The 15,221-nt window shown below is 41.8% G+C and overlaps 1 protein-coding gene across 1 annotated transcript in view; it reads left to right on the plus strand.

Moving 5' to 3' along the window:
• Window positions 1–8,553: 8,553 nt before the first annotated feature.
• The window catches only part of LOC143288151 (uncharacterized), a 7,411-nt gene continuing 743 nt past the window's right edge, over window positions 8,554–15,221 (plus strand). The window contains exons 1-3 of the mRNA XM_076596446.1: window positions 8,554–8,677; window positions 12,638–12,978; window positions 13,983–15,221. The exon at window positions 13,983–15,221 is cut by the window's right edge and continues 743 nt beyond it. Coding sequence (XP_076452561.1) covers window positions 12,729–12,978; window positions 13,983–15,019 — 1,287 coding nt within the window. The 5' untranslated portion in view covers window positions 8,554–8,677; window positions 12,638–12,728 and the 3' untranslated portion in view covers window positions 15,020–15,221. The remainder of the gene's footprint in view (window positions 8,678–12,637; window positions 12,979–13,982) is intronic.

The raw sequence follows: 15,221 nt of genomic DNA on the forward strand, positions 1-15,221 counted from the left end.
TTTTTTTTTTTTTTTATAATTCTAATAAAGGCCTTTACAGGCAAAAAAAAAAAATTCCACTTTGAATGATAATCGATACTCGCATGAAATATACCTCCCTTTCATTTATCACAAGCAAACATCTTCTGTCTCAAGGTGTGACTTTTTTTTTCTTTTTTTTCTTTTTTTCTTTTTTTTTTATACAGGCCTTTTCAGACAAAAAATATTCCACTATGAATGATAATCGATACTCGCATGAAATATACCTCCCCTTCATCTATCACAAGCAAACATCCTCCGTCTCAAGGTGTGACTTTAAAAAAAAAATTAATAAAGGCCTTTTCAGGCAAAAAAAACAAAAACAAAAAAAAAAACCCATTCCACTCTGAATAATTATCGATACTCGCATAAAGATTAACCTCCTCTTCACAACCATTACATTATGTGAGTCATCAACTATTACACATTCTGGGGATTGTTTACGGAATCATATTCCTCGAAATTTAGATTAAGAAAAGAAAGAAAAAAAAATTGAACATGAAAACAGAGAATTTTTATTATTTTCTCATAAAACTTTCAAATCTGAAACCACTTTTTCCACAGATCCACTGATGACGATAATTGTTAGAATTCCAGAAGAGAGTATTTTTGTTTAGGGGAAGTTTCTTTTTTCTTTTGTTTATGCCTCTCTCTCTCTCTCTCTCTCTCTCTCTCTCTCTCTGGCTGTGTGTGTGTGTGTGTGTGTGTGTGTGGTTTCGACTTACTCATGTGTCTGTTGAGTGTTGATGAATGAACGGCACGAGTTACTAACGATGATTCACACCCTGAAGCATCCTCAAGTTATAATTAGGGAATCACTTTGTCGTTCGTTTCCTCAATAATACAATAATATGTTGCTGAAGCGCCTGTGTGTGTGTGTGTGTGTGTGTGTGAGAGAGAGAGAGAGAGTATGTTTGTATATATATATATATATATATATATATATATATATATATTTTATATATATACATGTATGTATGTATGTGTATATATATATATATATATATATATATATATATATATATATATAAGTGTGTGTGTGTGTGTGTGTGTGTGTGTGTGTGTGTGTGAGGTGGGGGTTGGGGTTCCCCTGTGTTTTGATTATCTTCAATTCGAAAGTGATTAAACACTATAAGATCCAAAGAAATACTTTTAATTAATGTTGTTCTTGTTGTTGTTGGTTTTGTTGTTGGTGGTGGTGGTGTTTTGTTGTTGTTGTTGTTTTTTAGCGTATTATAGATAGACTAGAAAGACAGACAGACAGACGGATAGATAGACAGACAGATGGATGGATAGACAGACAGACAGACAGATAGATAGATGTCTCATTTATAATGTGAATTTGCCAAAGACTTCCAAGATCTGTCCACGAACACACACACACACACACACACACGTCGCAAAGCCCCCTGCCAACCCCCCCCCGCCCCCAACTCCCCCCCTCCCTCCCACCCAGGCCAACCCCCCATGCAGTTCTGTTTCTGGACCTTGCGATTGGAATGAACTTCCTCTTTCGCTTCGTCAAGTCTCCACACTCAGCTCTTTCAAGTCTGGCCTTAACTCACTCAGTACGGCCAGTCCTCTCTTCTCCTCTACACAGACCCCTCGGATGTCCAGTGGGTGTCTCAATGACCCAACCTTTAGCTTCCGTCGTCAGAATTGTGGTATTCTTTGTCAACATTCACCTCTCCAGTATAAGAGCCTTCCGCTTGCAATATTTTGATGATGGTAATTGGGGTGAAACGCTGTTAACGTCGTCTCTTTCGCCGTTCGTATGGAGAGAGTTAAAACCCACCTCTTCCCAAAATAGCCTCCCTTGCCTGCCTCTTCCTTGTCTTTAGTTTCTACAGTTTTAGAGTTATGCATGCGTGTGAATGATTGGTGCGAAAGCGCTTTGATTTGTCTATGCACAAGATCCAGCGCTATATAAATACCATTATTATTATTACAGTTATTAACTCCCCTCTCTCACCCTTGTTCCCGCCCACCCACACACACATTGAAATATGAAATAGAATCCTCTACAAAATGACGCAAATGTACAATTTCAGAAGACAGCGAACACTGACGTTTTCGACGAATATTCTTTTTGGTTGTTTATTTATTAGTTTGTTGATTTTTTTTTCTCATAAATTCTTTTCTCGTAAATTCAAAGGGGAAATCCCCCCTACAAGCTAGAACCCGACAACAAGCACGAACTAGAATCCGTCATAGGCCAAGAGACTTTTTTTTTTTTTTCTTTCTTTTTCTCAGTACAGGACCGCCATATTATTACATACAGTTCCTTCACAACCTACAGCAGAAACCCCACCTTTGTAATTGCCCCATCTGTTCCACAGTGTGTGAGGAGAAACGGGAAATCCCGATGGACGTCGCTGTTAGACAACCCTTCTCTCGTGAGGATTACAACCCGCGTGCTTGTCGAATCCCCGCTCAACAAAACATGTCGATCTATCTGTCTGTTTGTCTGTCTATCTGTCTGCCCGTCTGTCTGTCTGTCTGCCTGCTTGTTTGCCTGTATGTCTGTCTGTCTTTGTTTGTCCGCATGTCTGTCTGTCTATGTGTAAGTACGTATAAGTAAGTAAGTAAATAAGCAAGTCAGTACTTGAAGTATGTGTGTATACGCGTATGTATGTAAGCCTCTCTCTCTCTCTCTCTCTCTCTCTCTCTCTCTCTGTATAGATAGATAGATAGATAAACTTATATGAATAGACAAGCGGAAAAAAAGAGATACAATCTCTCTCTCTCTCTCTCTCTCTCTCTCTCTCTATATATATATATGTATATATTAGATATATATATATATATATATATATATATGTACACACACACACACACACACACACACACACACACACACACACACACGCACACACACACAAGCGTAGGTGAATAAATCAACAGATGAACTTGAATGAATAAATGAATATTTAATGCGTAAAATGAAACTCAGTGAAGTATATACATAAATAAACGCAAAAACACATAAATGAATAAACAAATGAATAAATAAATCGGTGAATAAATAAGGAAATAGATAGATAAATAAACAAACAAATGAATAGATAAATAAATAAATAGATTAAAAAATAAAAATAAACAAATAAATAGATAGATAAATGAATGAATGAATGAATAAATAAATGAACAACTCAAGCGAAACCATTCATGCAACGACACGTTCAGATCTAGACGCAAGTGGCGCGTGTGCCTATTCATAAGTCTCCTCCTTGGCCGTCTATTTATAGCCACTGACATCAGCTGATGACAGACCATTAATTTCATAGTAGACTGAAAGAGGAGATAGCCCTCTCGGGTCATCTTTGTGTCAGCGGAAATTCTTTGTCGTCACAGGGTACACACACACACACACACACACACACACACACACACACACACGCACACACACACACACACACATGCGCAAACAGTTCATATCAGTATATATTCCGTAAAAAAAAAAAATAAATAAATAAATAAATAAATAAAAATAATTTTAAAAAAAACTCTCGTCTTACCCCATAGAAAGAGAAGAAAAAAAGAAAGAAAAAAAAGCATTTGATATAGATTTGCTCTGGCAACCATGCCTTTTTTTCTTTACTTTTTTAATTCATATATATAACAACAAAACAAAAACAAATGGATGCTTGTCACATATTTCATCGATAGCCAAATTCTGTTTATGTAAATGTAGAATAACCAAAGTACGTAAAAACAATGTTATAATTGTTCGTTTTTGTTGTTGTTGTTTTTTTTTTTTTGGGGGGGGGGGGGGTTAGTGTTAAAGATGACTAGCCTTTTTACGGCCAATGTAAATAGTCATTTCATATTAATTCAGCTTCTATCACAGATTGACATAATTAAAGTTTACAGTTGGGCCAACAGCAAAGTGAGAGCTGTCTGATCAGTGGTTTCTCTATTGTAGTGGGAAATCATTTACAGTTTACTGAGTCTTTTGTGAAGGACTATGACTCTCAAACTAGCAGCCTTGGGGGACTCGGTGGGGGGTATGGCCTTTGGTAACCATCCCAACGCGGACTGTCCTTAAAAACCCTCTTTGCCGAGAGAGTGGGGATGTAACTTGTGCAAGACGGCAAATTAACTCACTCAGTACGGCCAGTCCTCTCTTCTCCTCTACACAGACCCCTCGGATGTCCAGTGGGTGTCTGAATGACCCAACCTTTAGCTTCCGTCGTCAGAATTGTGGTATTCTTTGTCAACATTCACCTCTTCAGTATAAGAGCCTTCCGCTTGCACTATTTTGATGATGGTAATTGGGGTGAAACGCTGTTAACGTCGTCTCTTTCGCCGTTCGTATGGAAAGAGTTAAGACACTCTCCACTATAATCAAATTTTAGCCCAGATAGTCGAGACCGCAGTATAATGATAGTTACCTCCTCAGCTGTTCTGATGGTCAAGGTCGGACACGGCTGACCACCATACATTACTGCGTCTGGGGCTCTGCAAGGTGCCGCCACCCGTCAGTGTGTGAAGGGAGGATATTGGACTGTGTGTCTTTTGAAAGCATCAGACAACAAGAGAGGCAAGGCCTTCAAGACTCACTTGTGACTGAGAGTAAAACACACAAGCTTTTTATGTATTGAGTATAATTTCAAAATGTAATGTTTAAGGTGAGAAAGATCAGTTTAAAGCAAATTAAGTCCCCTAGCATAATTACAGAGTAATTTCCCTTTTTTTTTACTATCTGCACCAAAACGTTTGCAAAATAAATAAAACTTCCATGCTTAGCAAAAGAATCTCCTGTTTGAACAAAAAATGATAATAATGACTGCTCTTGTTGTTGTGTCAGAATATCAGATCAAAGTGCCAAGTTTAGAGAATACAAAAATATAAATATAACAGTAAATGCAGTTTGCATATAATTAGGCTTCATTAATTTTTTATTTTTTGTGTGTTTTTGTGCCCATCCCATAGGTGCAATATTGTTTTAAACAAGATGACTGGAAAGAACTGAATTTTTCCTATTTATATGCCTAATTTGGTGTCAACTGACAAAGTATTTGCAGAGAAAATGTCAATGTTAAAGTTTACCACAGACACACACACACACACACACACACACACACACACACAGGCAACCGAACACCGGGTTAAAACATAGAATCACTTTGTTTACACAAGTGAGTCAAAAATGTTTATGTAGATATTATAGAATCCGCCCAAAACTCGCCTTGCCTCGTCTCGCCTTGCTCACAGCACACTGGGTTCCGGGACAGGACCAAAGACACGGCTGATGATAACGTGATCTGCTTTCACTTGTAAACTGACAAAACACGTTGAATTAAACAAACAGACAAAAATATAGATAGATAGATAGATAGATTGATTGATCGATTGATTGATTGATTGATTCTTATTATTCTTTATTTTGTTTGTTTATAGTCCAGCCGACCGCACAGGGCCGTATTAGGACTGAATTGATTGATTGATTGATGAATGGATGAATGGTTGGTTTGATTGATCAGTTGATATTATGAAGGAGGGTAAAACAAAAGCAAAACAAATCAAAATAAACTGAAATAAAACAAGATAAAACAACAACAACAGGAAAAACAACAACAGCAGCAACAACAACAACAACAACAGCAGCAGCAACAACAACAGCAACAACAACAGCAACAACAACAACAACAGCAGCAACAACAACAACAACAACAGCAGCAACAACAACCCAGAAATAAAAATAAGCAATTGAAACAGAACAAGGCAAGACAAAACCGAAACCAAAACCAAATAAAGCGCCTCTCTTTCTGTGTGTGTGTGTGTGTGTGTGTGTGTGTGTAATATGATGATGGAGTCTCCAGCTGGACCGACGGATGAGTAGACAGGCAGGTTTATCTGTCGGTGTGTGTCCTCATATGGGAGAAGAGGCCGATTCTGGATGCACAGCACTTCCCACAGGTGTTGCAAGGAAAAACGTCTCCAGAAGTTGAGCCCTGCTTCCTTCGCTCACGCTTCTCCTTAAGGGCCAGCGTTCTCTTGTTTCCAAACGTCTTTATGCCACTAGAGCACAGCATCCTCCAGCGAGAGCGATGTATATGTCACAGGCTTTGAGGTTTGTCTTCAAGGTGTCCTTGAAGCGCTTGCAAGGTCTTCCAAGTTCGCGGTTGCCTTCCTCCAGCTGGCCATACAGTAGCATCTTCGGGATCCTGCTGTCTGTCTTGCGGACAACGTGTCCTGTCCAGCGCAGCTGGCACTGGATCAGCAGGCTTTCGATGCTGGGCAGGCCGCTCCTCTCTAGGACCTGGAGGTTGGAGACCCTGTCTTGACACTTTATGCCGAGGATCTTTCGAAGGCATCTGTGGTGAAACTGCTCAAGTTGTTGAATGTGACGGCGATACGTCGTCCATGTTTCACAGCAGTACAACAAGATGGTCAGCTCTGTAGGTTTTGGTTTTGATTTTGGTGCTGAGCCTGATGCCTTTGTTGTTCCACAGCCTGTTCTTGAGTCTACCAAAGGCGGAGCTGGCCTTGGCGATGCGCAGTGTCACTTCTGTATCAAGGGCTCCGTTGCTGCATAGGGTGATGCCCAGGTAGCAAAACTTGTCGACTGACTTGATCACTGTGTCATCGATCTTGATTGCAGGTGGGGGGGAGGCACTGGCGTTCTGTGAGCTAGCTGGTTGATACATGGACTCAGTCTTGCTGAGGCTGATGGTGAGTCCAAAGCGCCTGCAGGAGGTTGAGAACCTGTCCATAATGAACTGCATGTCCTCATGGGTGTGTGCAGTAAGCGTGCAGTCATCAGCGAAGAGGAACTCTCTCAACAGTGCCTCAAACGCCTTGGATCTAGAGTGGAGTCGCCGCAAGTTGAAAAGTTTGCCATCTGTGTGAAACTGAATGTAGATGCCCCGGTCACAGTCTTGGAAGGCGTCAATCAGCATGGCAGAGAAGAGAATGGAGAACAGTGTGGGTGCTGGACGAAGCCCTGCTTCACTCCATTTACCACAGGGAACGGATCTGACATGTCAGTATTTTCCTGTACTCTCGCCTGCATGCCATCGTGGAATGACGCAATCGGCTGGAGTAGGCTCTCTGGGCAGCCGAACTTTAGGAGGATCTTCCACAGACCACGGCGGTTCACCGTGTCGAAGGCCTTAGTCAGGTCTACAAAGACCACGTGAAGCTCCTTGTTCTGCTCACGGCACTTCTCTTGCATCTGACGTACGGCAAACACCATGTCACATGTTCCCCTGCCTGAGCAGAAGCCGCACTGTGCTTCAGGGATGACTGTGTTGGAGACATGGTCAACCAGTCTGTTCAGTATGATGCGGGCGAAGATCTTGCCAGCGATGCAGAGGATGCAGATAGACTGGAACAGGGCGGTCAGCTTGTCTGTCAGCACCTCATCTCCATACTTGTAGATGTCGGCCTGGATTCCATCCGCTCCTGGTGCTTTTCCTGACGTTGTCAGCTTCAGGGCCTTCCGGGTCTCGGCTTTGGTGGGAGGGGCAGCTAGTGAGTCACTGACTGGTAGCTGTGGGAGGGCTGCAATTACCTCGTCAGATACGGACGAGTCCCTGTTGAGGAGGGTGTTGAAGTGCTCTGCCCAGCGGGCAAGGATGTCTTTCTTGTCTGTCAGGAGGGTGGTCTGATCCAAGGTTCGGACAGGGGTTGATCCTTTGACTCTCGGCCCATACACAGCTCGGAGACCAATCATGGAAGGTCTTCGTGTCGTGAGCATCAGCAGCGGACTGAAGCTCTTCGGACTTTCTCTCCCACCAGGTGTTCTTCATCTCACGCAGCCTCTTCTGTACGAATTGCTTGGTTTCCAAGTACTAGTTATTCTTCCTCTGGCAGTCTTTATCGGAAATGTGATCCTGATGCCGAATGTGTAGTGTGTTCAGGAGCTTGGAGATTCCAGAGTCGTTCTCATCAAACCAGTCTTTGTGGCTCCTCTGTACAAAGCCGAATGTGTCAGCTGCTGCTGTGTACACAGCTTCTCTAAAGGTGCTCCATACCTTTTCTGCAACAATCGGTGCAGGAATTTCTTGGAGAGCTGCTTGGATTTCCTGCTGCACAAAACCAAAACCAAAACCAAATAAAGCGCCCGATCTCTGTCTGTCTGTCTGTCTGTCTGTCTGTCTGTCTCTCTCTCTATATATATATATATATATATACATATATATATATATATATGTGTGTGTGTGTGTGTGTGTAATGTATGTATGTATATACTTTTTTTTATATATATATGTGTGTGTGTGTGTGTGTGTGTAATGTATGTATGTATATACTTTTTTTTATTGTAAGAAACGGAACGCTGTAGGCCCATAATTAGAACAATTCATTTCCCTGTCACAAAAAACTAACGAACTGACACATTCAACCGAGCGGGAAAACCTGTATGTCACAGTGCCGTACCACCCACGTTGAATGCCGCACGTGTAGGCCTACCAACCAAACGGAAAGTATCAGTATGGTGGTAGGATCCAGAAATAGCACAAAACATGTTTTTTTCAGCTGTGAGTCAGTTACATAGACATACTCCTCTTATAAAAAGGTCAACAAATTCGTTGATCTCCCAGACAGAAAGATCATCACCACGACTGTCATGATACTGAGTGTTCCTGTTCAATCAACTTCCGAGACTGTTCAGTTCACATTTGGTTCATCCACTTGGTGATAGCGAAAACAGGTCAGTGTGTGAAATGTGTGCTTAGTAATTATGCTGAAGAGGAATAAGACATGGTATTCATAGATTTTTGTTGTTTTTATTTTGTTTGTTTGTTTGTTTTGTTTTGATTTGGGTCCCCTTGGAATAGTATAGGTGTATTACTTGTACATATATTGTAGGAGGAGGAGGAATTTTGTTTAATGTCCCGTCACACATATCGGTGATTGAAGACATTTTGTTAGTATTAATGTATATATTTACTTGAGTATTACCGTTTAGAAGGGGTGGGGGGTGTGGATGAATGGTGAGTTAGGGGAAACCGGGCGTATGAGGGAGTGGGGGGTGGTGGCCGGGGGCGGGGGGGGGGGGCGGGGGGGGGGGCGAAATTTGAAAGAAACTGGAGAAAAAAATATACAAATACAATTACAGAAAATTACTGAAAGGACTTCGTAGAAGAGAAGCCGTTAATTTAAAAGGGGATAGAAGAAGAAGAAGAAGAAGAAGAAGAAACTAAAAGGAATAAAACGTAAGATAGACCTCTCTCTCTCTCTCTCTCTCTCTCTCTCTCTCTCTCTCATTTCAGAATAGAAAAGGTGTATTACTTGTACATGGACTGCTACAGGAGATGGGGTCAGGAGAAAAAAACGTTGTATTCATAGACGTTCTCCGCTACCTGTGTGTGTGTGTGTGTGTGTGTGTGTGTGTGTGTGTGTGTGTGTGTAATACAATATTGATAATAATTAATAATTAATAATAATAATAATAATAATGATGCGAAAAAGAAGAAGAACAATAATAATAATAATAATTATTATTATTATTATTATTATTGTTGTTGTTGTTGTTGTTGTTGTTGTTCTTCTTCTTCTTCTTCTTCTTCTTCTTCTTTTTCGTATCATTGTTGTTGTTGTTGTTGTTGTTGTTGTTGTTGTTGTTGTTGTTGTTGTTGTTGTTGTTGTTCTTCTTCTTCTTCTTCTTCTTCTTCTTCTTCTTCTTCTTCTTCTTCTTCTTCTTCTTCTTCTTCTTCTTCTTTTTCGTATCATTCTTCTTCTTCTTCTTCTTCTTAGTAGTAGTAGTAGTAGTAGTAGTAGTAGTAGTAGTAATGTTGTTGTTGTTGTTGTTGTTCTTCTTCTTCTTATCATTATTATTATTTTCATTATTACTACTATTATTACTACTATTATTAATGTTGCTGCTGTTGTTGTTGTTGTTTTCATTAGTAGTAGTAGTAGTAGAGTAGTAGTAGTAGTATCATTATCAATACTATTATTATTATTTAGTAGTAGCAGTAGTAGTAGTAGCAGCAGCAACAGTAGTAGTAGTAGTAGTAGAAATATGGACCGGTCAAACAGGCTTAATGAAGAGATACGATTTCATTCATTGAACACGTCAGTTGTGTGTCGTGTCCAGCCATGTGAGAAGCTCTTTGGAATACACTTCACAGTGTATGAACACACACACACACACACACACACACACACACACATATATATATATATATGTGTGTGTGTGTGTCTGTGTCTGTGTCTGTGTCTGTGTGTGCGTGACTTAAACCTGACTGAACGACACAGGAAACGAATGATGAGCGCCCAATGGCAGCCGTCAGTCGGCTCTACCCTGGTTTGTAAAGCGTTTAGAGCTTGGTACGGACCGAGGATGTTACCATTATCCATAATTATTATCATTGTCGTGTATACACCCCCCCCCCCCCCCAACACCCACACCCACACACACACATATATATATATATGTGTGTGTGTGTGTGTGTGTGTGTGTATATATATATATATATCTATATATATATATATATATATAGAGAGAGAGAGAGAGAGAGAGACTGTCTGTATGTATGTATGTTTATATCTTTATGTATCTATCCATCTATCCATTGAGAGAGAGAGAGAAAGAGAGTGAGACAGACAGACACGCGGACAGTGAGAGACAGACAGACAGACAGAGACAAAGACAAAGACAGACAGACACACACACACAGAGAAGGAGACAGACAGACAGACAGACAGAGAGAAAGAGAGACAGAGAAAGAGACAGACAGACAGACAAAGACACAGAGACAGAGAGAGAGAGAGAGAGTGATTGACGGAGGATGACACAAAACTCTAAAAACAGCTTTTGCCTAACCTGTTCGCAACCCCCACACTGACATACCTTCTACGCAAGTACGTGGCACAAACTCAGTAGACTGAAACGGTACGTCGATCAGTACTCTAGTACACAGCCGTATACGTTTTACGTTACGCGGAACGAATACGCAGTATCACGTGGTATTTTTTACGTCGTATACTACACGCAGTTGACACGTCATCAAGTCTGTGTAATGCTGGGGTGGGGGGGGGGGGGGGGGGGTGTAATGCGGGGCTTGGTAACCTCTCAGTGTCTGCGGGGATTGAGGGGAGGTGTGTGTGTGTGTGTGTGTGTGTGTGTGTGTGTGTGTGTGTGTGTGTTGAGGTAGTTGTAGAAGTAGTAGTAGTGGTGGTAGAAGCAATAACAGTAGTAGTAGCAGCAGTAGCAGCAGCAGCAGCAGCAATAATAGTAGGAGTAGTAGTAGTAGTAGTAAAAGATCATTAATTTATGTTTATTCATTTATTTATTTAACTATTTATTTATTTATTTATTTATTTATTTATTTGTTTGTTCATCTATCTATCTAATATAATAATAATAATAATAATAATTATTATTATTATTACTATTATTATTATTGTTATTATTATTATTATTATTAATAATATCATCATCATCATCATCATCATCATCATCATCATCACCATTATTGTTGTTATTACATTTGTCATTATATCATCTTGATCATCATCATCATCATCATTATTGTTGTTATTACATTTGTCATTATATTATTATTATTATCATCATCATCATCATCATCATCATCATCATCATCATCATTATCTTCGTTGTTGTTGATGATGTGTTGTTTGTCACAGGGAGAGATTGGAAGACTAGGCAATGCTTCTGGTCTTTATCAGTCCTTGAAAATTAAGTTTTCATTCTCTCTCTCTCTCTCTCTCTCTCTCTCTCTCTCTCTCTCTCTCTGTCTCTTTCTCTCTGTTATCACCATTGTTATCGTCACACACACACACACACACACACACACACACACACACACACACACACACACACAGGCGGATAAAATACCTCTAGCTCTGAGAGAAGCGAGTACAATTAACAGGTTATAGAGCTTGCAGCCAGTCATTCAGTAACAGAAGGGGGAAAAAAACAACAACAACAAAAACAAAAACATGCAGCTTCATTCATTGGCTAACATACAAATATGAATGAACAATGACCTTTGATTTATTTCCCACCGATTCAACGGAAACTGTTGATTATTGCTTCACGGATTTATTCCGGACGTGGAGAAAGAAATCTTCCTTTTTCGCGTAATGCTTTTGCGTCAACACACACTCACAAGATTATTTGTCACTCGCTTTGGGGAAATCCAGATTGTTCTGGATTGAACCGTTTAGTTATTTCGGTCAAGTTATAAATAGACGCCAACTTCTTGGTCACAATCCATTCAACACCGAGCATGAACTGTGGGAACAACAAAGTGTTGTTCAAAAAATAAACGGAAAAAAAAAACACTAGTCCGCGTACCTCCACTGGATCAGAATAGCAACGAGAATTCCCGTTGAGAGAAAGCGCTTCAGAAATCAACTCGCGAAAACTTGGGGTTTCTAGTTTATGAGTTCTGTTTTTAGCATTAGTTTTTGCTTTTAAACACAAGAAGAAAAAGTAAGTAAATAAAACAATGAACCGGTTTGAAAGTGCTTACTTACGACCTTTACACGCGCACATGTCACAATAGACTGTCAACACCTTTTACAAAGATATTACCTACCCAAGAATAACCCCAACGGTAATTTCCGCTACTATTTATATCATTACGGAACATTTTATAAGAGGGGCAACATTCACGAACCTTCTCAAATTTCCTTACAGATCGCGCACACGACGAAGCAATAGTAACATCGGACGAGGAAAAAGAAGAAGAAGAAGAAGACAACAATTAAGTAGAGCCAACAAACTCTCCATGCTGGCCCGTTATGCTGAGTCTCCAGTTTGGAGGAAAGGCGAAGCGATGGTGGAGCGATACCAGACCTCGCTTGAAGCTCCAGAATCAATGAAGGGTCCCGCCATTACTACGGCAGCAGAGGCTATGAAGTCTGCGAAGTCTGCCGCGAAGTTTGTGAAGGAAGAGTGTCGTTGTCCGCCGGAAACGGTGAACAGTGGACTGAATAATGATGCTGAGACTGTTGATTCTGGTACCGTTTCGGGAGCTGGTGAGTGTTATTTGTTTATTTATTTATTTATTTATTTATTCATTTATTTGTTCATTTGTTTCTATTGGTATGTTTATCTATCCATCTATCTATCTATCTATCTATCTATCTATCTATCTATCTATCTATCTATCTGTCTGTCTGTTTGTTTGTTTGTTTACTTATTTACTTCTGTATCATTTCGTATTCAGTAATAGTAGTAATTTATTTATGTATTTCTTTCTTTTTTTCTTTGTTGTTGTTGTTGTTGTTTTCTTTTTATGTATGTATGTGTTTATTTATTTATTCTTCTATATATCTGTTTATCTATTTGTTCATTTTTTCGTTTATTTATTTGTCAGTGTATGTATGTATGTATGTATGTATGTATATATGCATGTATTTAGTAGTATGAGTAACAGCAGTAATAGTATGGGTAGTATTATGCTCGCTATTTTCATTGTATGTTGTTGTTTTTTCAGTGTTGTTGTTGTTGTCAGGTGAAGTGGTTGTGGTTGTAGTGCTCACGTTAGTTGTGAGAGAATGTGTAGCGGCCTGCGATCAGTTTAGAAACTTGAATATTCATTCGGTCAGTCATGAGCGCTGAGAAGACATCAGCTTGTAGTCAGTCTATATTATAGTTCTTTACCGTTCTTTGGCCTTCCTTAACTGATGTGTACAAAGTGTACAACGGACATAGAAATGACAACTTGTTGCTGCTTGTAGCTGTAATGTCGCTGGTCTGAATCAGTTCACTGCACACACCACATACACGCGCGCGCGCACACTACTGCCGCACTGCAACACATACACACACACACACACACACACACACACACACACACACACTCACTCACTCACTCACTCACACACACACACACACACACACACACACACACACACACACACACACACACACACACACACACACACACACACACTCACTCACTCACAAACCCTGAAAGCCAAATTCATCAATTATTGCTCGCCGCGACTAATAGCCACCCCCTTCTCTGTCTCACCAGGCATGGCCACCACCAAAGGCACAGCTGCCCTGGAAGCGGCCAAGGCAGCAGTCGTCTTCATGGACCTTCCGGAGGCCCTGGTCCAGCTGGTGATCGACCTGCAGCCCCTGGAGCCCGACCTCAGCTTCTCCAACGCTCAGGAGCTCTACGAGCTGACCTCTGAGCTCCTCAACAACCTGGAGCGCCAGTCCGCCCTGGTCAAAAAACTGTACCATCACCAGAAGAAGAAGAAGGAGGAGGAGGAGGAGAAGAAGAAGAAGAAGGGTTGGACGGCTGCTGCGGCTCCTGCTGCTGCTCTATCTCCCAGTAACACTTCCCACGCTGCCGCTGGTGACCACAAACTTCTTGCAGGAATGTCGGAAAGGTCTGGTCCATCAGCAGCAGCTCCAGCTCCAGCTGAACCCTCCGCCCCCTCCCCCTCCCCCTTCCCTCTCCGTCCTGTCGCCGCCGCAGAATCTGCATGTGGATGTTGGTCACCAGAAATGATGACGGATTCCGCGCCAGTGCCGGTGGTCACAGTGACGGCCGCTGGGACTCCTCCCCAAGCTGAAGTGGCTGCTGGCAAACAGACGGCGGGTCCATGCCCCCAGGGAGCTGAAAACAGCGAGGGGAAGACGCCAAGCTTCGCGGGTTGCGGCACCTCTTCCCTCAAAACGCCACCACCAGAAAAAGAAGCGGAAGAAGAACGTCCCACAACCAAACTGCTTGACAGGAAGGCCACGGGGCAGAACCCCAAGAACGTCAGCGGCCCCAGCCACCAGGCGGCAGAAGACCTCCGCGAGATTGACGACGTGGTGGCCACTCCGAGCCCCAGGGAGCAGCTCCGGGAGAAGGTGAGGAGGCTGGCCAAGGAAAACTGGCGGCTGAGCCAGCGGAAGATGTGCCGCGCCTGCCGCAAGGTGGAGCTGTCCAGCAGTGGGGTGACCTTCCTGCCCTGCGGACACTTCATCACCTGTGAGGCCTGCTCCGAGACGTTCGACGACTGCCCGGGCTGCGGGAAGGTCATTATGGGCACCGTGCGGACCTTCCTGTCCTGAGCACTGCGGCCTTCTGGCGTCCCTGGCTGACGTCAGGAAAGCGACATCCCTGATTTCATCACTGACTTCAGGAAAGCGACATCCCTGACTTCAGGAAAGCGTCATCATTGACTTCATCATTGACTTCAGGAAAGCGTCATCATTGACTTCATCATTGACTTCAGGAAAGCGACATCCCTGACTTCAGGAAGGCGTCATCATT

Source organism: Babylonia areolata, chromosome 12 (genome assembly GCF_041734735.1).
Source record: "Babylonia areolata isolate BAREFJ2019XMU chromosome 12, ASM4173473v1, whole genome shotgun sequence".
Lineage (NCBI taxonomy): Eukaryota > Metazoa > Mollusca > Gastropoda > Neogastropoda > Buccinidae > Babylonia > Babylonia areolata.